Source organism: Ahaetulla prasina, chromosome 2 (genome assembly GCF_028640845.1).
Source record: "Ahaetulla prasina isolate Xishuangbanna chromosome 2, ASM2864084v1, whole genome shotgun sequence".
NCBI lineage: Eukaryota > Metazoa > Chordata > Lepidosauria > Squamata > Colubridae > Ahaetulla > Ahaetulla prasina.
This window is the reverse complement of record NC_080540.1, coordinates 194,650,086-194,677,969: the sequence shown is the minus strand read 5'-3', so window position 1 is coordinate 194,677,969 and position 27,884 is coordinate 194,650,086. Positions and strand designations below refer to the sequence as shown.

General features: G+C 41.0%; 2 protein-coding genes across 4 annotated transcripts in view; one reads left to right on the top strand and one right to left on the bottom strand.

Annotated features, from left to right (window-relative positions):
- Positions 1-1,743, top strand: part of EPHA1 (EPH receptor A1) — an 82,877-nt gene extending 81,134 nt beyond the window's left edge. Inside the window, exon 18 of one of the 2 annotated variants that reach the window (XM_058172854.1) lies at positions 806-1,743. In XM_058172854.1, the coding sequence (XP_058028837.1) occupies positions 806-884 (79 nt within the window). In that variant the 3' untranslated portion in view covers positions 885-1,743. The remainder of the gene's footprint in view (positions 1-805) is intronic. The other variant, XM_058172855.1, reaches the window with a different exon arrangement.
- Positions 1,744-5,319: 3,576 nt separating this feature from the next.
- Positions 5,320-27,566, bottom strand: ZYX (zyxin). 2 transcript variants are annotated; one of them, XM_058170312.1, is made up of 10 exons: positions 27,330-27,566; positions 20,696-20,973; positions 10,712-10,902; positions 9,955-10,053; positions 8,917-9,399; positions 8,001-8,151; positions 7,591-7,760; positions 6,484-6,662; positions 6,236-6,356; positions 5,320-6,144 (listed from the first exon to the last, which is right to left on the bottom strand). In XM_058170312.1, exons 2-10 carry the CDS (start codon positions 20,949-20,951, stop codon positions 6,034-6,036), a joined length of 1,761 nt encoding a protein of 586 aa, XP_058026295.1. In that variant the 5' UTR covers positions 20,952-20,973; positions 27,330-27,566; the 3' UTR covers positions 5,320-6,033. The 2 variants fall into 2 exon arrangements, with proteins under 2 accessions (XP_058026295.1, XP_058026294.1); XM_058170311.1 differs by lacking the exon at positions 27,330-27,566 and adding an exon at positions 21,584-21,750.
- Between the last annotated feature and the right edge of the window lie 318 nt (positions 27,567-27,884).

Below are 27,884 nucleotides of genomic sequence, written 5' to 3'. Positions count from 1 at the left end.
TTTAACCAACGATTGAAATAGGGTACGGAGTGTTGAATGAAAGCTTTTATAACACTAAAAGAAAACCTCTGCCCCCCAAGAGGGTTCTATGAATATGAAAAAGGCCGCAGGAGAAAATAAATATCTGTAAACAATAAACGTATCCCTTTTGTTAAAACACAGTATACATCTGCAACGCTTCCTGAATGTATCAGACATATGCAAGTAATCAACAATTATCAACAGCAAAATTCACATGAGCCCGAAAGAAACATTTTTGGCAGATAACACTTTTAAGAAATTATTGCACAAGGATTGCAAATATCTAATTTGTAGGATATATACCTTATAGATATGGTACATATATGTACAGGCCTTATAAAATATTGCTATATATAGATTTAAATTAGAACCATGCTGTAATAGAATGACACACGCTGCTCTATTCTTTGTAAGACAAGAAATAAAATTAGCTGTTTAAAGCTTTGCACCCCCATTCCCCTTTTCAGTAGTATTAAGCATTCTGGGTTCATTATAAAATCTTCAGCCACTGCAAAATATGATGTCTGTCTTCCCCTCTTAGCGTTTGCCGCCTCCCATTGGTAGACCCAGCAATTGGGATTAATTTAATTAAGTTTCATTTTTCATGTCATTTTCTGAAAAATGGATCTTGAGAAATCACTTTCTATTTATTTTACAGAACTGGAGAAGCAGGGTGGGTGGATGGAGGGCTGCCTTTCACGGTTCTAACCGGTGTTACCACCGGTTCGCTTCACGCACACACTTTGCGGTGGCTAATCATTTTCCTTATCTGTGTGATTTTAAGGGACTTGAAGCAAATGGGCGTGGTTCTTCCTGGCCACCAGAAGCGAATTCTGTGCAGCATCCAGGGATTCAAAGAGTGAAACATGCCAGGTGCCAAGCAAGAGTTGCTGCCGTCTTTTGCAGAAGATTTTAAAAAAAGTGACCCTGTGGCAGCCGTCCTGCAAATCAGAAGCCAGAGGTGAACAGCTGCACCTTGAAACGTAATGCTCAGGCTGGGGCTGAGTAGCCTAGAACAGGAAAGAACTTCCTGCACAGGAAACCAAAAAGGAGCACATGCTTCAAAAGCAGATGTTGTTCTTCTCTTCTCTCACTCTTCCACTCTTGCAGAGGCTTCTGGCTTGACATAGTCTGTAGCTACTGAGGACGTGACATGCCACTGTAAGAAAACACTGAAGTAAAACCATACCTACCTGGAAAGGACTTTTTCTGCTGCAAACTCTAGGCCTCCAGATGTTTGTGGCCAGATGTTTATTACAGTATTGTTTGAAGAGAGCATGAACACTAATGTGTCAATTAGTGCAGGGGTCTCCAATCTTGGCAATTTTTAAGACTTGTGGACTTCAATTCCCAGAGTCCCTCAGCCAGCTTTCCTGAGGAACTCTGGAAGTTGAAGTCCACAAGTCTTAAAGTTGCCAAGGTTGGAGACCCCTGCTCTAGTGGATTAATTCTCATCGTTCTGTCAAAGTTCATGTTCCTTTTTTTTTTTGACTCTCTCTGCAGTCTACTCCTTAGAGCAGAAAAGGCTTGTTTAAAGCAAACCAGCACTTGCTCTTGGGAGGTTTTTTTCCTCAAGTTGAGGACCTGCTTATATATTTAAAATATCAGGAAGGGGTGGCATAAGGGAGAAAACCCAGACCTGGATCGATCATATGTTGTAGATATGATTTTCTAAATAAACTCATAACTCAGATCAGAGTTTTTGTCCCATGACCATTTCTATTTTTCAAAGTTGGCTATTAAAAACATCCCAGAAAGGAAAAGTAGGTTTTGCGCCCATGTTAGAATGAAGGAAATGGTTAAAAACTTAAGAAATATTTTGTAAATGTTTTATGCAATGCATAGCAGCATTACAGAGATCTGGAAGAATAGGAATACCTAATGAAATTGGAGTCACATAAAGGGATTGCTTGGAACCATAAACACAAGACAGAAAGATTCTATGTAGCTTAGGTGCCTATTTTAGATTTCATATTAACAGAGTTGGAAGGGACCTTGTAAGTCACTAGTCCAACACCCTGCCCAAGCAGACCCTACACCATTTCTGACAGATGGCAGTCCAATCTCTTCTTGAAAGCCTCCAGTGATGAAGCTCCCACGTCTGTTCCATTGGTTGATTTCTGTCGGAAAATTTCTCATTTCCAGGTTGAATCTCTCCTTGTTCAGTTTCCATCCATTATTCCTTGTCTGGCCCTTCAGGTGCTTTGGAAAACAGCCCGACTCCCTCTTCTTTGTGGCAGCCCCTGAGACATTGGAACACTGCTATCATGTCTCCCCTTGTCCTTTTCTTCATAGACTAGCCATGCCCAGTTTCTGCAACCGTTCTTCATGTTTTAGTCTCCAGTCCCCTAGAAAACCCTAAACAACAGCACAGCTAGCAGGTGGAGAACATTTGGAGGACACATAAAGTATCTTTTGGAAGGAAATGAAAAACAATCAAGATATGAAGCAAAAGAAAAATGATGAGATCTTGTTGCATTGACTGAGGTGTCTTCTGTAACTGCTTTGATATTTAGGGAAGTGGTATCCTATCACTTTATTCAGTTTTTGTTGTGATCATTCTTTGCTCTTTAGTGTAAAATCAAATTCAGTATGAGCTCAAACTATGAACCCTTTACAATACCTTTGATTTGACCTCTTAGCTCAGGGTTCCCCAACCTTTTGGGGTCAAATGACACGTGTGTGTGTGTGTGTGTGTGTGTTGACTATGACTATGACTGTTCAGTGATAAAGGCTAATATTGGGAAGATATGTTCAGGCATCCTTCAGTGGGAATTGCTAATCTCAAAACTTTGCCTTTATAAGAAGCGAAACTAATGAGATGGTGCTCGTATCACCCTTTACAACCCTCCAAGGTAGCAATTATCCACCCAAGTTTACCATTGTGTTTTTCTGGCGAGATGGAAATTTTATAAAGCAAGCTCTGTAGCATAGACATTTTAATGTAGCACTTGACATTTTAATTTTTCAAGTAAGTTTCTGTAGAATCCAAGATGATCTTGAAAGCTGGTGATTTGCTTCATAACACACCAGCTTTTTTATTGTGTAAATTCAAAACCATGGAGATATTCACACATGCACTTGTGAGCGGCACAGTGAAGATTCTAGTATTTGCTTCTATACCAGGGTATATCAAGGCTTTCCCATCTATTCTATCAAAAGAAAGTCCAAGCATGCAGCATCGAAACAATGGCCCTAGACAAGGATCAAAGTCCTAGTGAAAGAAGAGTTGTTGGAAAAAAACACCATCAGATAAGCCATTTACACACAGGGCACCAGTAAGGTGTTTTCGTAACATCAAGTGCTTTAATACAGCTGTCTTCAAGAAGGGCTTCTCAAGATTTTTTTTTAAAAAGATTGTAAATCTAAGTGGGTTGTGCCAGTTAAAATACATGTCAGATTAAAATGCAAGGAATGAGTTTTAAGAACATTGGAGATTGGAGGCTGGGGAGAAAATATACCGAAGCAAATGAACATGAAAATACTTCTGTGGATTCGTTGGTGTAATTTCCATTTCAGAAGATCACATTCTGTACTTACTGTAAAAGTGGCTCTTTTACACAAGACAAAAAAGACTTCCACTTTTTTTTAACAGAGCGTTAAAGGAAGATTATGCAAGCATGAAATGTAGGCAAGAACATTTGCCAAAACCAAATGTTCTTGCCTACATTTGTACGAAACAAATTTGAACGAAATCCAGCTTTAACCTAAGGCACACCAGTTATGCTTACTGGTACATTTGGCAGCTTAGCTTCTCATTTGGTTCCAAAACACTACCGAACAGTCTGTTGAAAAACTATTAGGGTACACTGACCAACAATTTCAATTTTTCAACAAAATTGGTTGTGTGAATACCACACAAGAGCAATATTCAATAAGCTAAGCCACTGGCTCCTAATTATTTTTCACACAGGCTGCTGTACAACTAAAAAAATGGTTTTTTGAGGACTACAAGCCAAGGCAAAGTAGCAACACATCTGTCACGGTATACCTAAACCTCATCTTTAAATGGTTATCTGCAGAAAACTAAAATAATATTTTATATTTTGGGAAATTGCTAAGATTTGAGCCACTAAAAAAACAAGCAAATTTCAAGGTAATTATAACATCATGGCTAGCCTTTTAATAGAATACAAACTGATTTGCAAAGAAATGGAGACAATCTGGCCCATACTGTATTTCGGCCTGATATGGTTTAAGCATTTTATTATTCCCTCAACAAAGGTTTTACAGGAAGAAATGACAACATTTGTAAGAGGTTTTTTTAATTCATTCCATTCACACTATTCACATATTTAAGCATGCTTTCTTTTCTGCATAGTTATTCCAAGCCCAAGATTCCAAAGAAAAGTCAGCAGGCCAATGTAGTCCTAGAGGCCTTCCTTTCCAGTTACTCATAAACATGGAATCCTAATTGTTCTTGTTTATTTGAAATCCCTCCCGTATTTCCCCATCACAAATTTTTGAGGATGACTTGTGATTAAAAAGGTGACCTGAAGAATGTTTCCAGAACAGCATCCAAAGCTATATGCTACAACAGCAGCAGTAATTCTTGTTTCGGTTTGTGCCTCCACCAACTTTGCCATCTTCCCAAACTGTAGTATGAAATTGAAAGACCAAATTCATTGGTGGTAAATTTATGACTTCGTGTATAGTACAATTTTTGTGGATGTCCAGTCTGCAAATTAAGCAGAACATCCCTTCCGAAGAGAAATGCAGTGCCGAAGGTTCCCTCTCCAGAAAAGCTGGAAAGGTTCGAGAATACTTTATCTTGCACCCCTGTTTTATTTGAATAAAGAAATGAAGTCAGAAAGTGAATGCATAGCCCTTCCGTCTGCAAAGTCAATTTAAAAGATGAAACCTATTTTGTTTCTTTTAAATCAGGGGTATCCAACCATGGCATGCAAGCAACCGGGCCGCGCAAACAAGCGGAGCCCCATCCGTAGTATGCAGGCAGCACGCAAAACCACGTCCCCTCCAGTCCACGGAAAAAACTTTCTCTACCTTTGTGGAGAACCTTGGTGCCCGAAAGATTGGGAGCCATTGTTCTACATGATCTTTAAGGCAGAAGAGAAGAGGCCGGGTACTTTGAAAGAAAAGATGACTTCTGGTAGTGTATCACAAGAATTCTGGCTGACTTTAGGCCAGTCGCTCGCTCTCAGCCCAAATCACCTTACAGGGTTGTTGTAGGGAAAACAGAAGGAAGAAGGAACATTAAATATATTTGCCGCCTTGAATTGTTTATAAAAATAATAAAGGTGGAATGCAAATAAATAAATGATTGGAATGACAACAGGGGAAAAAAACTGCACAACTTTATTGATGCAAAACAATGGCTGAGGAAGGACAACTCCTGATTACATCACTATGCCAGCTTCACAATAAACTCCCAAAAAGCCCATTGTAAACAAATAAGTAGCCCTTTGAATAGTGTGCAGTGCAGAAGTGATTAGACCAAAGTATCACGCATTCACACACACAAAAAGAGGAACCACCTTGATTTGGGAAACACATGGAGAAAACTGGTCCATTAACTCAGGAACAAAAAGTTCTCCTGCTGACACAGAGAAGCATCTTGGCAAGAGAGTCCAGTACAGAAAACAAGCCAGCTGTGAAATGTATATTCTGTCTCTAAAATAAGATATAAAATAGTAATTTACATTCCACATTTGAACAGAGGACAGGGCAAAGCTCCACAAAGAAAAAGCAGGTTGGAAGAATCCAGCCTTTTGTTCCAGGACTACTTTATTACTCAGTAAGACCGAAAGGCTTATAGCAAGGTAAGTTTCCAAGCCAGAAAGTGAGGACTTAAGACCTTGTATTGTAAGCGATACATATTTTTTTTAAAAAAAAGAAGTGGAGGAGCCCTTAGTGAAAAGGGAGGGATATTGCCAGACAGGCAAAATGCGTTCATGATCCTAAGGAGGAGTCATAAGAAAAAGCATACAAAAGATCAGGTCTGCTACTTTGGACAGGAGGAATACACTGAGAGCATCTCCTGATTCAAGATCCTCAGACCGTAGCTTTGACACGTGTGGTGTGACATTTCCTACACAGCACATGGCCATCCAGAGGGAAGCAACCATTGTCATCTGCTTCAATGGACAGGGGCTTCCCACAATCCTGAAAGGTTAACAGAAAAAGAAATAAGCAAGGTAGATTAAATGCCAACGTCATGGGAGAAGTGGGGAGGAAAAAGGTAGAAGGTGCTCACCTCACACTTGTAACATTTCATGTGGAAATTCTTCTCCAGGGCCACCACACGAACAGTCTCATCCTTCCCAGGCTCTGGCATGATGGGCTCAGCACATACTGAACAGCGAGGAGCATATTTTCTGCAAGCGCAAAAGAGAAAGTACAGGAGATTCAGAAACTCAGTTTCAGCCTTCAGTCAAATCCAAGTTTGAGAGCACAGAGGATCATCGTGGCCAGAGAGGAGATCATGAAACTCAGGGGACATACCTGTGATAATCATCAACACAATGTGGCTGGTTGGCTTTATCCACAATGAAGGATGCCCCTTCCAAGGGTTTGTGGCATACCACACATGTGAAACATTGAGGATGGTAGGAATTACCAGTGGCCCGCAACATCCTGTCTGTGATTGTTTGCTTGCACACACAGCATTTCTCTAGGGTGCCCTGAAGAACAAAAAGTGGATCAGAAAGGAAGCCCATCTGCTCCAGTTGAGAGCATTACTTCTTTCTCTGGTAGGACAAAGCCATCAACAGTAGCCAATTTAATTCAACCAGATTAACAGTCAAGAAGAGAAACTGTGAAGAAAATAAACTCAACCTTAGATTGAGATTATTTTAGTAACTTTAATCTCCCATATATGCCAGGACTATGCACTGGCTTTCTCATTCATCTGAATTGGAAACTCAAGAAATAATGCTTAAACCCTTGAAATTTTCTCCTATAACCTCCTCTTGTGAAAGTAATTTTCTATCAGGTGAAATTGAATGGTTATTCACAGTTAACTTGAGCATGCACACATTTTTGTATGTACTTGACTACATACAAAATACAATTCAGATTCAACGTTTCCACAAATTTGGCCATTCTCCGTGGTTGAGCTTCTTATGTGACCCACCCTGTGATATCTAAAACTAAGAGCTATGTGGGACCACAGAAGGAAAAATGTGGGTGTTTCTCAGATTAGTACTCAAGTTAACTCACACAGAATATACTTTTTGGGGCCAAACATTTCAACACCTTGGCTTTGGAACTTTGTGAATCATGATTCATGCAGACAGCTTTTCATAATCTGAGGCCCTTCAGTTAAGTTAACTACAACTTCTAGCCAACATAGCCAAACTTTGTATTTTTATTTATCTGGACTCTGCTTCCTCTTATAATAATAAACAACTGGCCAAGGCCTGTCAAGATAGCATAAAAGTTCACCACATAATTTACACAAGTGGCTCTCATCAGCTGACAGTACAATTCCTCAAAATGAGCCCATGAAAACAGGCCATGCACTGCTAAGACAATAGGAATCATGCTTTTTCTCCCCTCTCCCAAGTCTCCATGATTGGCTGCCTTATCCTTCCCCACCATTTTGCTCACCGCATAGCATTCTTCACAGAAAGGCTTTTCATCCACATTGTAGAACTGTTGCCCCTGCAACTGTCTCTCACATTTGAAACAGGTGAAGCATTCGACATGGAAGAGCTGGTCCAAGGCCCGGACTGCAGGCTGAGTCCGAGATAGTGCCTTACTGCACAAACCACACAATTCTTCAATGGGAAGAAAGGGGGAGGGGGGAGAAAGTCTGAGAAGATATTTACGTAAGTACAGTATTAATCCCTCTTGACTTTATCTGCTCTTGCATGATTGCAAAAGTAGGTCTTTTTTTGAAAAGTTTCCTGGAGACCAAAAAGTTAAGAAAATTTCCCACCTCTGTATTAAACTGCTAAAAGAAAGAAAAGGATTGTAGCCCCCCACAACCCCCCTAAAATTCACACGCCCCCACAGACCAGAAGTGGAGGCTTCAGCATGGGGTGGATGATCCATGTCCTTCATTAACTTCTGGGTTAACATCTCCAGCTCCTCAACCTCCTTCATAGTCAGAGCAGAGCTGTTCTTAGGTGGATCTGATCCAGCATTTGGAAGAAATATGGGGTTGCGCTGGACAAATAAAGAAGATAGGAACTGAGATAAGTGCAAATCTCCAACTTCTCTTTCATCCCCTCACCACAAAAACTAGAAAATATGTACTTTAAACATATAAAACTAAGAAATAAACGTACATGCATGTATAAAATGCATAGTTATTCTCTGGATTTTTTAAAATAAAGACTTGTTGCCGTTTTTTCTACACTACTATTAATTAATATATATATATAAGATATACTACGTATAGGAATGTACCTGCCACTGAGACAAGAATAAAGAACCCATTTTAGGTTTGGTTCTGTAAAAATGCACTGATGCCAAATTCTGAAATCCTATTAAGGCTCTTTTTCCAGTTTTAAAAGCTAAAGTACTTAAGCAGGTCTGATTTGAAGTCTATGTATGAAACAGAGATGGACAGTCCACAGTTCAAGGGTTGCCAATCCTATCTCACATTTTTTCAGAACCCACCTACCCCATATTATACTAAAAATATCTGGCAGCAAACCATCAGGATTTGGGGGCTTTTTGCCCTTAACATGTAAAGCAAAATAAATGTGTTACACTCCAATAAACTAAACACACCTATTTTGCTTAATCAACAACCTCAAAAATGCAGTTCAGGTGATATCAGCCCCATATTCCCTATGGATTTGGAGTAAGCAAAAATCACCTGCCTTTGATAAAGGGAAATTAATTATCAGGCTATCCTGTTTTGTCTTGGGTTTTTTTGTATGCCACTCTTTAATTCTTTATTCGTATACAGATTTGCATCCTCACCATTTCTCGTGGAGCAGATGGCTGACCAGTAGGATATGGCTTCTCCTGGACTTGCGGTTTTTCTCGCTGTTGTGCATAAGTGAAAGTGGGAGGCTGAGGCTTTGGAGCTGAGGGGGCTGGGAAATGAGGCTGTGCAGGAAATGAAGCAGGCTGTTTTGGCAAAGTTGGAGGAGCCACAGGAGCTGGTTTAGGTACAAATCTTGGACCCGTGGCAGGAAGAGATGCAGTGAATTTAGGAACTGATGGAGCTGGCGGAGGAGCAGGTGCTACCGATGATGACAAGTCTTTACGCTGCTTCATGGCTGCTACCCATGGCGGAGGAGCAGGAGCTGTTTCCTCTGGCTGTTTGGCCACAGAGTTTCCACCGGGACCAGTTGCAGCCTGGATAATAGGAACTGGACTGTCTTTAGTTGGAGCTACAGTTTCTAAAGAGCTTCTAGAAGCAGAACCTACATTTGCTGGAAATATAGGCCCTGAAGATAGCTGAAAGGTAATGATGAGAAAAAGTCAATGTAACAATCTCCATTTCCATCCCACTCAGACTATGCTAATCTATCTTAGCTTCAGCATCCAGAGGAAAAATAGAGAAACGGGTGACAGCCACCCACTTGCCCATACATTCTCACCCAAGTCTTTTCCTGACAAACGTAAATATAGCTACTCCAGACTGAGATTTAGTTCGAATGTCTTTTTTTCTTACAGAGATTTTTCATCTCAAAATCAAGTATAGAAAACCTGATCTACTGCTTTCTTTTCCCAAAGCCCAAGGACTTGCACTTAAAATTTTTACAAAGTCAAGCGATGGCACACCCATTTCTGATTATAGATGGCTCTTGCATAAACATTCTATTATATTAAAAAGAAAATTAGAAAGTTAGCCTATCAAACAAAATATCCTAGCTCATATTTTCCTTAAAATACTTTTCTTTCTTTTTTAAAGAATGCTTTTGGAAAGCTGTTTAGTCATGCTGGGCCTCTATTCATTGACTGGCTCAGTTTAAGACAGGTTTGGAAATGCCATCCTGTCCTGCAGCTTACCCGGGTTTTGAAAGGGTCGTTCTTTTCCATGTCATCCAACATTGAGGACAAAGAATCGATCTCCAGATCAATGCTGCTCAACTTTCCACGGTCCTTCTCCTTCCCCAATAGAAAAGAAAGGTAGGTACATGTTGAGGGAGGTTACCAAACCCATAAACCACTATGTCAGTCAACAGTAGTCAATACAACTACCCAACAGAACAAAAGAGAAAGATTGCCAAAGAGGGTCCTAATAATGAGCAATTCATTCTTAATTCACATTACTTCCACAGAGTCAAAGCTCCATTTCAGACAAACACCAGAGTTTTCAAGAGGTGATTGCAGGATCTCAGATGCTTGAAATCTGGCTGCTATTGCTTTCCCCTCACCAGAAATATGTGCATGGTTGAATAAAACACCACACCACTACTATAAATAAACTATGCAATGTGTATCTGCACGAAGTACAGATGTATCCAAAGATATTTAAAAACTCATGCAGAACTGCAATTAAAATTCCATTTTAATTATTGCAGAGCATAAGGAGGGGGGGGGGAGCACATGCTTTGCTTACAAACCTACCCCCTTTCTTTCTCACTTCATTTTAACACACATGTCCATTTAGACATCCTTGGGACTTTCTGCTCATTTATTAGATTCTGCCCCAGCACATACCGGAGCCCAAACATCTAAAGCATAGTAGGGACAAGATAATTATGGAAAAATAGTTCCCCAATATGTCTTTCCTTGCTGTTCATTATCTTATATGAGGACTCACCTGGGAAACAGGCAAGCCACTCAGAAACATGGGTTCTTCCTCCAGCATAGGAGGAGGAGGGGAAGGAAAGACCTCTTCTGGAGCAGGGGGAAATGGTTCCTCAAATGGAGGAGGTGGAGGAGGGAATGCATTGTTGTTTGGGACCACCACTATCTCTTCTCCTGGAGGCGGAGGTGGTGGCAAAGGAAATTCTGCAGAGAACAAGAAGCATGAAGGATTAGCATAGCTCATCCCTAATTATATACCATAATGACTACAAAAAAAGGGTTGCATTCCCCCCTTAGCAGCAGAAGCTGACACACTAGAGTGATACAACAAAGAGAGTCAAGCAGTTCTATCAGACTTCAACTCTCTTGATTATGAAACAATGCTCTCAGTGTTAGTTATCCTGGAAGTTTTGAGCCAGCAAATTTAGAAAGAACATAGCTGGGGAAGGCTGATCCACTTTCAGCAATTGAAAGTGGATCAGATATTGAACCATATCTTCATGTGTAGTAAAGTATGTTACTTGAGAAACATTTAACCAATATAATGTTTAAAAAATAGTTCAGAATTACAAAATATATATAATGGGAAAGCAATTTACCTCCGATCTAAAAAAAACAACAACCAAACCTACAGCTATCTAGTAATTGCAAACTACAAAAATCCAGATTACCTCTTGATGGGAATAAAAAGGGATTATTTTTTTAATACTTTACTGCCATCGATGCCATCCAGATTTCTGCAGCCCAGATCTGATAGCATATTACACACATAGAACATAGATATGCTGTACACTTACATTCCTTTGAAAAATCAGATCTTGATAATAGCTTGAACAGAGAATACTACAGGATTTAAAAAGTTGAATGCTTGTCAAAACTGGGTTTATGCTTCCAAAACATTTTTTCAAGAATATTAAGTCGTATCAAGATATTTTTGTTTTTTACTATTATGCTCTATTACAGTTTTACTTAGTTTAGGCAAGTGTGCAATATTGCCATATGCTTGAAATCCAACTATTTTAAGCATCTTAACAAAATTACAGGTAGTCCTTGTCTTACAACAGTTATTTAGTGACTGTTCAAAGTGACCACCTCACTGCAAAAAGTGAATTATGACCATTTTTCACGCTTACAACCTTGCAACTTCCCCATGGTCACGTGATCAAAATTCAGATGCTTGGCAACTGGTTCATATTTATGACGGTTGCAGTGTTCCAGGATCATGTAATCATCTTTTGGGAACTTTTGACAAGCAAAGTCAAAGGAGAAGCCAGATTCACTTAACAAATGTGTTACTAACTTAAGCACGGTGATGATTCACTTAACAACTGTGCCAAGAAAGGTCATAAAGTAGGGCAAAATTCACTTAACAACTATTTCGCTTAGCAAGAAAACGTTTGGGCTCAATTGTGGTGGTAAGTTGAGGACAATTTGTATTGTTTACTAATCCTTGAACCTTTCAATTGCCCTACAATCGCCTTACAAACTGATGAATAAAATGTTCAAAAAATTAACTTTACAGGACTCTGTAAAAATATTCCAGTAGTACTTCCATCCTTTGAGCACATACATATACACAGCTCAAGCTCTGGAGATTCTGAGCAACATCTCAGTACTGTTATGGGAATAGCTAAAGGGGAAGAATGGGGTGGGTTGGCTTTTTTTTTCTATATGTGGGGAGTGGGGGATCTTTAACAGTGCCTTACATCTTTACAAGGACCTTTGATTTTCAACACAGCCTAAAAAAGAAAATTCAGGCACTCCAGAAAGCCCCAGAAATGGACACCACATGCCATAATATCAGCAAGACAAGATCTTCTACATTCCAGTGTCATATGAGGGAAAAATCACCCTTGTCTTTGGGGATAAATAGCATAGTTTCTTACAATGCTAAATTAGAGCCACGACTACCAGAGAAAAGAAACAAAATGACCTGCTCAGAAGAGCACCTTCACCCTTGTAAAGAGCCTCGGACACACCTACACACACACACCATCAGAAAGAACATCTCAAGGGCTTTCCACATAGCCACCCAATTATTGTTACAGGAACCTTCTTCTATAAATAGAAAGCAGAGAGCAACAGAACACTGCACTCTACACCAGTTCCCAGAAGTCCAGTTTTACTGTAATAAAAACCAAAACTGTACATTGCAGGACTTTCAATTCTCTAAATTTGGAAATCCCTGGTGCTAGAAGTCACCCCACCCTCAATGATGGTTTCAGTTTGCATGGTTTATTTCTTCACACGGAAGTGAATGGTTACTATTTGTAAGAGAAGTAGAGGCAGCACTTGGGAGACCAAGCTTCTGTGGCACTATATCCTTGTTTCTATACATGTAGTCCTCTACTTGTGACCACAATTGAGCCCAAAATTTCTGCTGTTAATTGAGTGAGACAGTTGTTAGTTTTGCTCCATTTTATGACCTTTCTTGCCACAATTGTTAAGTGAATCACTGCAGTGATTAAATTAGTAACACGGTTGTTAAGTGAATCTGGTTTCCCTCTTGTCTTAGCTTGTCAGAATGTCGCCAAAGGGGATCACATAATCTTGGGACACTGTAATCGTCATAAATATGAGTCAGTTGCCAAGTGGGTGAGTTTTGATCACATGGCCATAGGGATGCTGCAATGCTTGTTAAGCGTGAAAAATGGTCACACGTCACTTTTTTCAGTGTCGATGTAACATTGAACGGTCACTAAATGAACTGATGTAAGTGGAGGACTACCTGTAATTCACTTTTTTTGGAGGAAGAAAAAACATTTCTTACGTTTTCTGAAACGAAGCAATATGGAGACGGACCAGGGTTCTTGCTCTGTCCCTTACTGTGTCCCAAGTTTGAAAAAAGGGCACATATATTTCCTATCTAATCATACACTTTTATCTATTCAAGCCCCATCAATTACTATCCTCTCCTTTTCTCCGATCTTTTACCTTTCTTTCAGCTCAATGTCACTGGATAACTGAAGGCAAGAAAGAAAAAAAAGACAGGGAAACAAAACCATTGCTACCCACTAAGATGCCTCAAACAATGATTCTTGAGTGACTTTCGCTTCCTCTCATTCACATATTTAGCTAGACAAACTGAAACCATCACCCATGGACTTACAAGGATCACCAAGATTGATCTGCAAAGAACTTATCACACCTTATTGCAAAAAAAAAAAAAGCAACATACACCATAAACCAGCCTTCCTAACCTGCCATTTTTTAGACATGCTGAATACCATAAACTCATACATATTTATGATTTCACGTTTTTATTAAGTTGGACATATAAAGTAGTAAGAAACTGCTGCTACGGTTTAAAAATTATAAAATACAGACAACTTTGTCTGATCAATGCTAATCAATGCTACCTCAGAAATATGGAACTCTGCCATCCTCTAAGTTCTGGCCTACAGGTAGATCTGAAATGCTGCGCTTCTATTACCTGCCAGTTGAGATCGGTTCAATTTCCACACATATTTCTCAAACCAAAGCAAGTTTCCTTGAGAAATGGTGGAAAAAATAATAAATACGAATGAACAAATAGAAAGATTCCTACCATAGGCAGTCAATCTTTATTAGAAAAAAGGGAATATATACTATCTTAAGATAGGGTTGTCGCAGTGGTTAGAATGCAGTACTGCAGCCTACTTCTGCTGTCTGCAGTTTGATTCTCACCAGATTGTTGGGGGGAATATGCTGACTCTGTAACCATTTAGAGAGGACTCTAAAGCAGTGGGAAGCAGTATGTAAGTGCTATTTTAGCTACTTTTTCCCTTCTCATCTTCTTACATAATATTTCCTATTGAAAGACCTGATTGGCAACTTAAACAATGGCTTAAAAAATAGGACTAAAGTTTAATAATAGCAAAAATTAGAAGGAAGACAAATGCATATTCATTTATGCAAACAAAGAAGTTGCAGAGCTCTAAAGAACCAAGCCAGAGACTGGGAGACTATGACTTCTGGTCCCATCTTATTGGGTGACCTTAGGCCAGTCACTTTCTCTCGACCCAACTCATCTCACAGGGCTTTTGTTATGGGGAAAATAGAAGGAGGGAAGAGTATTGTCTATGTTCCACACCTTGAGTCATTTATAAAATACATACATATATGTGTATATATACATGCATGCATTAAAATTCCCCCACTCTTGCTTCCTTTAATAGTGAAAACAGTTTTCCTATTTATTATGCAACAATACTATTATCTTCCTGAAGTAAAGCCAAGGAAGAGCAGACCAAAGAAATTTTGTGCATTGTGTCTCCTGGGAGAAGAAACAGCAAAGTCAATGCATAAGAGGAGGATAAGGACTAATGATGGCTCCATAGGAAAAGAGCCCAAGTTCCAGATGTTGGTTACCAGCTGCTTATCTCACTCTTTGGAGGAAATGAGGTTGCAGAACTGAGCTAATAAAGACTTCTACGCAACATTTCTTCGTCTTTGGGAAAGACAAGACAATATATTCTTTATTTTTCAGGCGAAGTTAATTTTTTTCTAACATATAAAGTCCAAAATTGTCCCCATATCAAACCAAACAGAAATTTTCAACTATGTTGGATCCACCCACAGTGACAATGTTCTTGCTTTGGTCACTACTTGCTTTGGTCACTACTAATGGACAAGTGACTTCAGGGCTCAGTTCCAATTTCTTTACCACCTCATTTAATATTTGCAATATTTATAATCTGTCCCAATCCCAGCAAATTCTGGGTAGGGCTCACAAATTAATATAATACTCCAAGACTTTTGGAAAGCAGGCAGTATTCCATTAATCTGTGCACCGCACCCAGAATCTGTTGGGATTGAGATGGATTATAAATCTCTCAAATAATAAATCAGATGTTGAAATTTACAAGGGTGACAAGGCCAATTTTTACTTAGCAGTTTAGAAAAGCAAGGTTTAATTGATGGCCTTTCACAGTCTCACAGCCCAAACTGATTATCTTCATAACCCTTCCCTCACCCCAGAATCAAAATTACAGAAAAGATATTATCAAGTTCAGGGAAAAGCTGGAACTACTTCAAATATCAGGGAATGCAATACAGCCTTTTTCCCCACAGTTTCTGATCAAAGTTTTAAGATGGACTGAAAGGTTTAGCTATTTTTCCAATCATGTTTAGTAGCTGTTATTCTATAAATTCTCAGATACCAAAATCCTGAGAAGCCTGTCCTCTGATGAGCCATAATACCACAATTCAAATAAAACTGGCCACGAAAAATTCTGAATTCTAGGAACTCTTGCAATTAAGTACAGATGCTGAATTGGCAGTTTTAATCCCAATCTGTTCTCTTGGGATGAAAGGTTCAAGAACAAAGGAAGATGGATTTGCTTACCCTGAATGCGAAGTGATGTAGGAGCTATACTGCTTGAAATCAATTCAACAGTCAGCAGGACCAAAATCTAAACCAAGTGGCATACCAATATAATGAAGATAAACAAAGCAAATTTGACAACAATTAAAACGCCAATAGATTAAAAAAAAGATAACAAGAGGGAAGGGGAAGAATGGAAAAAGAGAAAAGGATTATTTGGTTTCTGATTTCTCCCTTTTTTGTGCTTCTGCTAATTTACAGCTTTTGTAAAACATTTGGTTGGTCCCCCACAGAAGCCAAACTGTAAATGTTTGTATTTGCCATGCTACATGATGTATATTATTATGTATGGGAACAATTCTTGCTTAAATTTGTTTAAGGTTCTGTTGTGAATATATTCTGTTAGTTTTGCCACTGCTGCATATTCTCTACATTTAAGTTCCCAATCAGATATTTTCAGAATTGTATTTTTTTTTTCCAGTAGTGGGCAAAAATTATTCTAGCAGGTGTAGGTATTTATTTCATTAAAATGTGATGCTTCTTGTTGATTTTTTTCTAGAATTATATCTAGTAGGAAAAAATGTGGTTTTATTTCAAATTTAAATTAATTAAAGACCAAAATTGCCTGTATATATCTTTCCAATACTTTTGAGCCTTTTTTTTTACATATCTATTTGAATAATGCTGATGGGCTATACGAAAATCAATCAAACAACCAAGCCTGTTGCAAGGCCCGATTCTGTGCCTGTTGCCCAGGAACTAAAATCATGGCATTTGTTTAGACCAAGTTATTTTAGAATTGTGGACTCAATCAAAGATAGGATAAAAGCATAAAATAGATTTTTCTCCACTCTCCTAATTGTCTGAATGCAAGTAACTTTTTTTTTTTTTGCATTTATATCCCGCCCTTCTCCGAAGACTCAGGGTGGCTTACACTATGTTAAGCAATAGTCTTCATCTATTTGTATATTATATACAAAGTCAACTTATTGCCCCCAACAATCTGGGTCCTCATTTTACCTACCTTATAAAGGATGGAAGGCTGAGTCAACCTTGGGCCTGGTGGGACTTGAACCTGCAGTAATTGCAAGCAGCTATGTTAATAACAGACTGTCTTAGCAGTCTGAGCCACCAGAAGCCCCCTTGCAAGTGAACAGAGAACATAGAATAATGGAGTTGGAAGGGACCTTGGAGGTCTTCCAGTCCAACCCTCTGCTCAAGCAGGAAACCCTATATCATTTCAGATAAATGATTGTCCAGTCTCTTTTTGAAAGCCTCCAGTGATGTAAGCACCCACAACTTCTGAATGCATGTTATTCCATTGGTTGATTGCTCTCACCATTAGGAAATTTCTCCTTAGTCCTAGATTGCTTCTCTCCTTGGTTAGTTTCTATTCATTGTTTCTTGTCTTGCTTTTTGGTGTTTTTGAAAACAGTTTGACCCCCTTGTCATTGTACAGTAGGAGCCCCTCAAATATTGTAAAGCGTAAAGTTTCTATTGCAATTCAGGAACAATTTTATCATTTAACCTGTAGATTATAGATTATTGCTGAAATGTGACTCAAGATGCCATCTAACTCTTTTGCACTAGGAGTGATATTTTTTCTGGCATTTACACAATTATGTTGTTATTTTACCCCACCCCCACCCCGCAAGCAGGGATCAAAACAAGGTGTTTTTAGGGGCCAAATATTTCTAGTCATGAATGAACAGAACAGGTTCTGCTACATCAAGCTAATGATTTTTTGAGCATTTCTACACTAGGAAAAGAGAATCAAAGTGAATTTTCTACTAACTTGGTTAAACCTAGAGGAAACAATCAAGTCTAGTTTTGTTGTTCATGCAATAGTAAGCCAGAATAATGCTTTAATTGTGAATAAATACTCTCTTAGTAGTGCTAGGTTCATAAGCCAGGGTGATTCTTTATTTGGCTTATTGTTGTGTGCAAATGCTAGGTCATCCCCATTATGGAAACATTAACCACTTCTGTATCTAGTTTCCTTTGCCTCTCTAGCCTTCCTAGATGCTCATGTTCTGTATCCATAAAGCACTATTGTTCTTCCTCCAACTTGACAATATTTCTGTCTGCCCTTCCTAACTCCCATTAAAGAAAACTGGGGCTGAGGAGGAATGTCCCTCGGACTTCAACTATTCATTGAGTAGAAAGTTAACCAAGTCATTAAATACTAATAATGCTAGTTTGTCCTATTGACTTTTTTCACATGCAGATATCCCAAGGGTATTTTATAATTAAAATGTCAATGTGCTTCCAGAGAGATCCCATCAGCAATAACAGCGTATGAATATGAAAAACAAACATATTCATGCAATACTTATATCTGCCTCAGGCTGAAGAGGCAAAAATTATACAAAAGCTAGGTTTGGGATACAAGCCCAGGGATTTAAATAGCACAGGTGTACTAACTGAAAAAGCATAGAAGCTGTGACATCTCAAGGTTTAAATATTATTCTGGCATATTCAATTATACTAGTAAATAGCAATCAGGCATTTATTTTTTGAACACACACAAACACACAGACGTGTGTGTGTGTGTGTGTGTGTGTGTGTGTGTGTGTGTGTGTGTGTGTGTGTGAAGACTGTTCAGAGCCTCAAATGTGCCTCTCCACAGAAGGGCTGAGGAAGAAGTGAGGGTTTAATTCAGCACACATTTTCTTAAGTTTCCTCAGATGAGATGAAAGTATATGTAAACTTCTTTTTTATAGTCGGAGAAAGAATTTTAATACTATCCAAGCTCAGCTATAGTCAAGTCAAGGACATGCTGTTGGGAGTCTGCCAACTTTACTAGGGCAAAAATAAGCGCCTTGAATTCCAAGGGTATCTGAAGCCAAATTATGAAGACAGTATCCTACTTAAAGGCGTTTTTAAAAAGACAAAGGACTAGAAAGCCCTCCGTTAGCCAAGAACAGGTGTGTCAAACTTGATTTCATTGAGGGCCGCATCAGGGTTGTGTTTGACCTTGGGGGCCGGGGTGGGGATGGGCAGCTCGATGTCACTCATGTCGGGAGCACCTGTGGTAGCCGGAGCACTCTGCCAGCGAAAACGGACTCCCGAGCTCCGTTTTCGGATGCGTCAGCCTCCTGCAACCTTCTGCCAGCAAAAACAGAGCTTTCACTCTGTTTTCCCTAGCAGAGGCACTGTGGGCCAGTCCTTCGCTGTTTCCAGGGCGGCCCTACGGGCCAGATCCACAGGCTGGATCTGGCCCCTGGGCCTTGAGTTTGATTCCCCTGGACAAGAACATTCTCAATGTGGAACTGAAGGAAAGAAAGAAAACAAAGAAAATGACTTAGTCAACAATACAGGTAGTCTTCGACTTACAACCATTCCTTTAGTGAATTCGAAGTTACAATGGCACTGAAAAAGGTGAGTTTTTTTCACAGGGGTCACCTGATCAAAATTCAGGCACTTGGCAACTAGCATGTATTTATGACAGTTGCAGAGTCCTGAGGTTATGTGATCACCTTCTGCAAACTTCTAATAAGCGAAGTCAATGGAGAAGCCGGATTCACTTAACAAGTGCAGTCATTCACTTAAGAATTGTGGCAAGAAAGGTTGTAAAACTCTCTTAACAGTTGTCTTGCTTAGCAAGGGAAATTTTGGGCTCAGTTTTGGTCGTAAGTTGAGGACCACCTATAATTTATTAAGTAGGTCTAGGAAAAGGGGTTAAAAAACAACTATGACAACAAAGGAAACAAACAAAAACGTACAAGTAAATTAAAATGTCTTATTTAAGTAAAACTGGCTCTGGATTTTTGCTCCCCAAATATGAACTTGGTTTCAAATATAAATTTAAAAATTCAAATGAAATTCCAACCATTGCTGCAGCCGCATCTGAAGGCTGCAGAAAGTGTACCCAAAGGCTTTTGAGGAGGCTGAGGGAAGTAAATTCAAAATACAGATGTATTTAACCTCCCAGAGCCTTAACACATCTGTTTTCAGGCTTAACTTTTTCCCTAAATAGGGAAAGCCCTGATGATTTGGGGGATGGTGCAGACTGCTGACTTATACAATAATTAATCTCTCTCTCTACATGTACAGTTTGTACCAAATAGTTGCAATCTAGAATTAGGAAGGCAGATTGAAGGACATCCACATACACCCTCTCCCTTCTCTCCACTCAAGCATCTCTTGGCAGCATTCCAGAACCAGAATCTGAAACTATTTTTTGAAACTTGTGGTAGAACTCTTACTATCTATAGATGCTTCAACGTTACATCACCTTCATTTATTACCACTGCAAACAAGGAAGAGAGACAGTCAATTTAAGAATCTACAGTTAGCCCAAGGCTACTTGTTAAGTTTCTGATGAAAACAGTTGCCTTCAACCCCAGCAGGGTTGTTATCTGATGCTCCTCCCGCCAATCTAGGATTGTTCCATCGAGGGATATAATATTCCAGATGATTCAGAGGCAAATCATGGAGAGTCATCCCTCAACTCTGCTGTTTGAGATTGCTTTCTCATTCTTTATTCAGCAAAGTTCTGGCAGCCACACCCTCACGGAAATTATTCCACTTTTTTAAAAATAGAGATCCACACCTTCTTCTAACCTGGAAGCTACAACTTCAATAGCTTCAATTGTGAGCCATTTCCCCCTACCACCACCACCTTTCCATCTTGCCCTTTGACTGAGCATCCTTTGCTTTTCCCAGTAGAAGACAACAAGGATGACTTACCTTCTGCCGGGGGAAGAGTCACAGCTATGGGGATCTCCCCCACTTTTCCTATCTGGGCACATGCTCCAGCAGCCGGAGGCAGCCTCTGCTCAGAAGCATTTTCCGGAATCGGTCCAGCAGCCTTGAAGGGATTCACTTTGGGCTTGGGAGCAACGACGGGTGCAAATTTTTTCTGGGGGCTGTAAAAACTTGGAGTGGAAATGTTGATGCTGACAGTAGAGGTCATGCGAGTTCCTGGGGCGCCGGATGAGGCCATCTTGCTGAGGGTGACACAGGACCTAGATAAGGAGGGCAAAGAAGAAAAACCCTCCTATCAGTCAGGAACAAGGCAGAAGTGGCATGGAGTCTGGTGCCCGAAGGATGAATGAGAGTAGATGGAAAGGGAAAGGGGAGGGGGAGGGGGGTTAAAAATGAAGGGCAGAGGCAAGCAGGATGCAAGGAACAAATGAACAAGGTCGGAAGTATAGATAAGCTTCAGCCTCCGATTAGGGCGAGAGAACAGCCAGGCCTGAACTTCCTCCCTGCATATATTTTGGGAACAACCTAAGCTCTGTCACATGGGGAAAGATGGATAAATGCCACAGAAGAAACCACAAGCCTCAAAGGGTAGGTTCCCCTCTTATGAAGCATGCTTGGGAGTCAATGCAGCTGCGTGCAAGAGAGAATAGGGATCTGTGCACATTACGGCACAGGGTTTAAGAGGACGAAGCTCCACATTTCTACCCATTTTAGCGCAGATAACAGAATTGTCCACATCCTCCTGCCTTCCTTCGTGGCCTTCCACACTCTTCTCTCTGCTTGTTGTCCCCTGTTTCGCTTCACCTCAAGGCACCGGCTGGTCAACACAAAGGCAATTTCACAACGGATAAAAGAAGAACAAAAGGAAACCTGTCTGTCTCCATGGCGCTGGCATCTGTGAGGCAGCCTCTGGAGCCCCCGATATCCACAGTCAGCCCCGTTGCCCCCTCCTCCTCCTCCTCCGTCCTGCAGTTGGTCTGTCCTGCCTGGTCCTTCCCGTTACAAGCGTTCTCGGGCAGCATCCTTGCCTCTGAGCTATCGGTGCTGCCACTCCCCCACCCACCCACACAGGAAGCAGCTCCTAGACCCAGCCAGCCGCGCTGACACGTTCCTGGAGTCACAAGTCTTCCCTCCCCAGACTGAGCAGCAGAGAGATTGCCCTAGAGCATGCACGCCCTGCTGTTGGGCTTTTCTGCCGCTGAAGCCAAGGCACACACAGCGAGAAGCCAATGATCAGCTGCAACCCTGACACGGGTATTTTTTAATTTTTTTTTTCTTAAAAAAAAAAAACAAGGTTGCTTTGCAATATGTCAGGCAACTGTTCTCAGGCAGTGAAAGCACAGTCTTACCAGAGCGATTTAAATGAACAAAATACTAATCCTCTTTTAAAACATCAAATGCTTGCCTGTGCAGTTTAAAGCACAGCGACTGTGCTGGGAAGGGTGTTTCTTTAAAGGCCTGCAGTTTAAAAAAAAGGTGTTTTTTTTATCAGTATGTTATACTGTATGTGTATATACGTATCAGTGTCCAGGTGATGTTATCAAGGTGCCTGGAGGCTGTGGAGGTCTGGAGGAGGGAGAATAGCCTTCACCTGATCCCTGACAAGACTATGGGATTATGGGCCTTCCGTCTCACTTAGTAATTTTTCCTTTGTTAACTCTGGATGGATAACAGTCCTGTACAATCTGGGGTTCCCGCTCAAAGAGAAGGGGCAGCTATGGCCGGGAAAGCCTTTGCAACCTTATATGCCAATTCTATTCATTCCTAGATTGGAGGCACTGCTCAGGAACATTCATACCCTAATCACGTCTCAGATGGGCTACTGAATTGCACTCTACATGGGGCTGCCCTTGAAAAGGATTCAGAAGTTTCGGCTGGTCCAGAATGCTACAACATGTGCAGTGAATTCACCATGTGCAGTAGTGAGCTGTACTGACTCCCAGTAGGCTTTGGGATGCAATTCAAAGTGCTAAAAGCCTAACATAGCAAGGGGTCAAGTCATTTGCAGGACTGCCTAACTGCAATAGTTTTTGCCCATCCCACTACATCCTGTAGAGGGGACATGCTCAGTGAAGCAATGTCACCTGGTAGCAGGAGGTATGCTTTCTCTGCCATGGTACCTGCTTATGGATCAACTTTTCCCCTGGGTTTGGATGGGCTGTGAAGATTTTGCTTTCCAGATGTCAATGGAGCTCAGCATCACTTTGGTAAGGTGTTCTTACTGTGGCCCCGACTTCACTTTTTTAATTGATATGATATGATATGATCCATGTGGTACAAATAATGTACCATTTGTTCACCACCCAGAATTCCACTGGTACATAAAGAGCTATATAAATTTGTTAAATAACTATACACAGAAATAGACAGACCATATCTTACTACCAGGGGCCTTATTAATACACATTTGAGGCAATTTTTATTCATTAAGAATTGCAAATTCCTCATTTTACTAGTAGCTCATATTAACAAGTGTAGCTCATATTAGTTCCTAACGCTAAGAAATGCATTAGAACAGGGGTCTCCAACCTTAGCAACTTTAAGACTTGTGGACTTCAACTCCCAGAATTCCTCAGCCAGCAAAGCTGGCTGAGGAATTCTGGGAGCTGAAGTCCACAAGTCTTAAAGTTGCCAAGGTTGGAGACCCCTGCATTAGAAGCAGTTCCTCTTCAAGTCCTAAGGCTTTCCCCCCCCTTATCTGTAAACATTTCTCTCTTCATCCTACTTAATGCCACAGAGCTCATTATGAAAGTCCACATCATTTTCCCCGAGTTACATTAAACATTAAGGTTCTGCTTTACCAACTTTTCAGACTTTATTGGACGAATTTTCCAAGAGATGGCAGAACCGGATTACATATAAATGGAAAGGCTCAACATTGACACAAAGACTGTCAGCTGTCCCAGAAAGACACTCGCACAGTATGAGCAGCTGTTCCAACTCCTTCGCTCTCCCCCACAACAAGCCTCTTTCCAATTGCAGCTGCCCTGCCCATCTTATCCCCTTTTCTTGCCTTCACCAACGCTAAGTCAAACACTACATTCTGCAAACTGGTCTCTGAAGAGACACTCCATTTCCACGGTCAACTGATAAAAGGAGCTCAATTGTACTTGAGAAACCAAACAAGAGCCAACATAAGAGTTGTAATGTTCACATGGGCAAGTAACAGACAAGGGAGAATACGGTATTTCTCATGTGAGCAAGTCTCAACCAGTTATTATATCTCTAGGCTCTAGAACAGCTATTTGGGAGGGTGGCCACAAAATGCTCAATGACTACCTTAGTGGCTTTTGGTCAACCAGATTAAAGCTTTGGGTTTAAAAGAGTTAGAGGAAATTGAGTACTTTTTAGTAGTACAAACTACCTTCAAATCAGTGCAAACTGCATGCACAGCTCATTTTAAATTGCTTCGGATTTCTACAAAAGTACTATACTTTCTATCACGCCAAAGATTGAAAGTGAAGCTTTCCTTCACATAAATTCTGCCTTTTTCAAAGTAAATGAAAGATAAACCCTCAAGAGTTTTCACTTCCCTGAAGAATTTCTTCCATGGAGAATTACAGCAAACTAATTCTATCAAAATGCTTAGAAGACAGACAAAAATTCCCCTCCATAAGAGTTTGTCCAACATACAAACTATACAAAGCTACTCTATTTAATTTTCATCAGCATTATGTTACCCTTGATTTTGTGGTCTGAGGGAGGAAGAGATTCCATTACATCTGAATACCCATTAAAAGGTGAATGGGCAGCATATCTGCAATTACATTGTTCCCTTAGATAGATTGGAAATACAGAATGCTACTTCTTTAAACAAGAAATAATATTCTAAATACTGATATATAAAAATTATGGGAAACGGCAACTTCAGTGGTCCTTAGTGAAGATATGACAATAGCACATCTCCTTTTCCCTAATTGGCTTTGTAAGCATATTACATGAATTCTTCTTTTCAATAACTTTCAACATTTTCTCCCTTCTTTCCCCACCACTCCCACCAAATGTTCATTGCTAATTGCTCACTGCTAATCCTATGCCTTTTGTTTCGTTTGTTGGCAAAGAAAAGTGAGATTGCAAGAAAGATTGAGGCAGAAAAAAGTGGGAAGGGCTGACCAGAGTCCTGCAGCCAGTCTGTTATTTTTAAATGCATACAACTGTAAAATAGTTTCTAATGAAATATTAAATATATCAATATACCCTCAGCTCAAAGGATTTCTCTCATTTTTAGAGGTATAGTAGCAAAAACACAAAAGCAAAAACCATCTCAAGACAGAGAAGTTCTCCTTTAAATACTAAATGCCTTTATGCCCAGCTTATGAGAAGTGTTAGAAACACTCAGCCTCATCAGTTCCAAAATTTATATTGATTTGACACAGCAGTGATCTTAACGTTTCAGCAATACCACTCTTCCTCATTCAGACACGCTGGATTTCATTTTAGCCCCAATCAGCATGACCAGTATAGTAAGGGACTGTGGAGTTACAGTCAGAAAAACTCCAAAGGACACCACACTAAGGAGCGACTGGACCACCCATCCTGCTTCAGTGCAGTTTCAAGTATCTAGTGGTCAACCACTGAATACATACCCAAAATAAGCATCTCCACCCAAAATAAAGAATGAGTCTAATATCTCTAACAAACTCCATAGTGGGTCCGCTACATAAAAGCATTCTACTTTTGACTGCCACTCCACTTGAAGAGTCAGACTATTTGCTTGTACGATCATGTTGTCCTTCATTGCACAACCACTCCAGAACTACAGTTCTACCACATGAATTGCTATTAATTTTATAAATCCACTTAATTTTGATTGTTGTAGTGTTACAATCTTCTGACACTGGTGGGATGTTTTATTAAGGATAATTTTAAATTTGTGCATTGCTTTGGGCTCCTCTGGGAGGAAGAATGGTATTTAGAAAACCAATTACACTGTGGCTTTTTTTAAGATTGGGAAATGTTCAATATGCAGTAACTAAGGGCCAAAGAAAAAGGTGAAGGCTTTGTTTTTAAAACTGAAATGTTTTTGCACAACTTCCTCGTTTCTGTTCCTTTCTGGTAGCAGCCCTATTTACAGTACATTACAGCTTCCCAATTAATATGTTGAGTTTTGGAAATGCAAGCCAATTCCATTACTAGAATTTAGGATGCCTTCAGGGCTCAGACATATCCAGGTTGGTGTCTGCTTCCTAGACAGGACTTTGTAACCTGTGATCTATCAACCACAGTACAGCATGTGTGTCATGGATTATGTCTCTGGTTGGATGCATGACAAACTTCTGGTTCTCGTAGTCACAGACAGTCAAGCAGGATGTTTACCAATGTTCAAAGTCATTCTGCCATATGTAGATTGTGGGCTTGGCTTGGCAGTTCACAAAGTATGCCTGAAGAGATTGAACAATTCAACTTTGTTGCCTCAATCAATTTGGGAATAACAGAGGCCAGAAGATCTAGGATCTAGTAGATCTAGTTAGGATTAATGACAACCTGGAGGTGGGATTGTACTAAATTGTACTTCTCAATTCTCAATATAAAATATATAAAAATTGTAATTATGTGAGCATCCGGAGAGTCACATATGGTCCTCAGTGGAAAGAGGATAGTAATAAATAATAGCATTGTGAACATGTTGTCTTAATTCTTCATCTGCTCCCTTTTTTTCCTCTCCACTCCTTCTCATTGCTAATTATGTGCTTTTTTGGTTAGTGAGAGAGACTGCAGAAAAGTTCTGGGCAAAAAACCCGAAAGTTATATTAAGATTGCAGAGGATGTCAGTATTTACCATGTATGTAGATAAAAGTCGCTCAGCCCAACTTATTTTTTTATTTTATTTTTTTACATTGGGACGGCTGTAAAACTCGACCCCAAAAAAAGAGAAAAGAAACAATCCGGGTAAGCTTCAACAAGCAGCAACACTAACAGTCTTTCTAGGAAGGACCCACCAGTCACGCAAGAGTTGCCGTCCCGACAAGAACTTGCAGATTCTTTCCGCTATCTAAACACATCTGGAAAAGTGCTCGGGGGCGCGGGGTTGCACCACCCCCCTCCGGCTTGGTTGAGCTTAAAGCAGGCAACAATTCCCAGCGCGCGACTCAGCTTTCACCGACTGGCGGAACTTTCCAAGACAAAGAAGGGGAGTCGGCTGCGGGGGATACTGGCCCATAGCAGGGGAGGGGGTCGCAGGAAAGTCCGAAGAGGGCGCTCCGCAATTTGTCAACATTTCCTTAGAATCTCGCCCTTCTCTTTCGGTCCTAGCCACACCAGGTTTTTCTTTCAGAATTGAGGCGCCCCCCGTCCCCTCCCCACAGCCACCCCCGGGGACTCTCCAGGAAAAGTACTCGCAGCTCCTCTCGGCTGCAGAACGCACCTCCCGCAGAACCTTCGCCTAGCTTGTTGCACGCGACGAGGAGGCACGCAGGCACGTACGCCCGCCCAGCCGCCATCCAGGGCAAAGTGGAGGATTTCAGCCCTGAATGACCAATCAGGGTCCCGAGAAAGACCGGGAGCCGCTCGCGCCCTCCAGCCCAAGGCAGCAGGCAGGCGTTCGGAAGCGCTGCAAGGCAGAGAGAGCCCGCGGCAGCGAGAGGGTCTTTCCTCTGCGGGGGAAAGACGAACTTACCTTCAGGGACCGAAGACCGCTCCGGGTTGGCGCGGGATTAGAAGGCGAGGCGATGCAGATGGCAGCCTCTGGCGGTGCTTGCCCGTGGCCAGGCGTCTCTGCCTGCCTGGCCCGAGCGCAACTTTCTAAGCAGCCTGGCTTGCCAAGAGGGGAGTTGAGCAAAGCGGAGATGGGGCGGAGGGAAGGCGAGCCGCTGGAGCCCCAAGGCTGCCGAAAAGAGCCTCCCCCTGCCCAAGCGTTTGACCATAAAAGGAGAGAGGCTGCGCTGAGCTAACAGCTGAGCTCACTCTTCGGGGAATGTGGCAATCGGGGAGGCCGGCGACGGAATGAGGGCGGGGGATGCGAGCTGAGCGGGACTGAAGCTTCCGCTCTTCCAGGAGTCCGGCTCGCCTCTCCTTTTACTCGAGGGTCAGTCCTACCTACTCTGGGCTCCCTTCCTCCGAAGTAGAGGCTGTCCTGCGCAGGGCGACTCTCGGGAGTCCTAGGAAGTCGGCGTCGCCTCAGTTTCACCGGGCATACTGGCGCAGAAGCAAGTCCCCTTGGGCTTCACTTAAC

Excerpts from the sequence above, each read along its gene's own strand:
- ZYX (XM_058170311.1), bottom strand. The coding sequence starts at position 21,735 with ATGCTGCCCGAGAACGCTTGTAACGGGAAGGACCAGGCAGGACAGACC. Across the intron at positions 7,761-8,000 it reads TGCTGAAGCCTCCACTTCTG|AATTGTGTGGTTTGTGCAGT; the intron begins GTCTGTGGGGGC and ends TTCCCATTGAAG. Across the intron at positions 6,663-7,590 it reads TCTGTGAAGAATGCTATGCG|GGCACCCTAGAGAAATGCTG; the intron begins GTGAGCAAAATG and ends TTTGTTCTTCAG.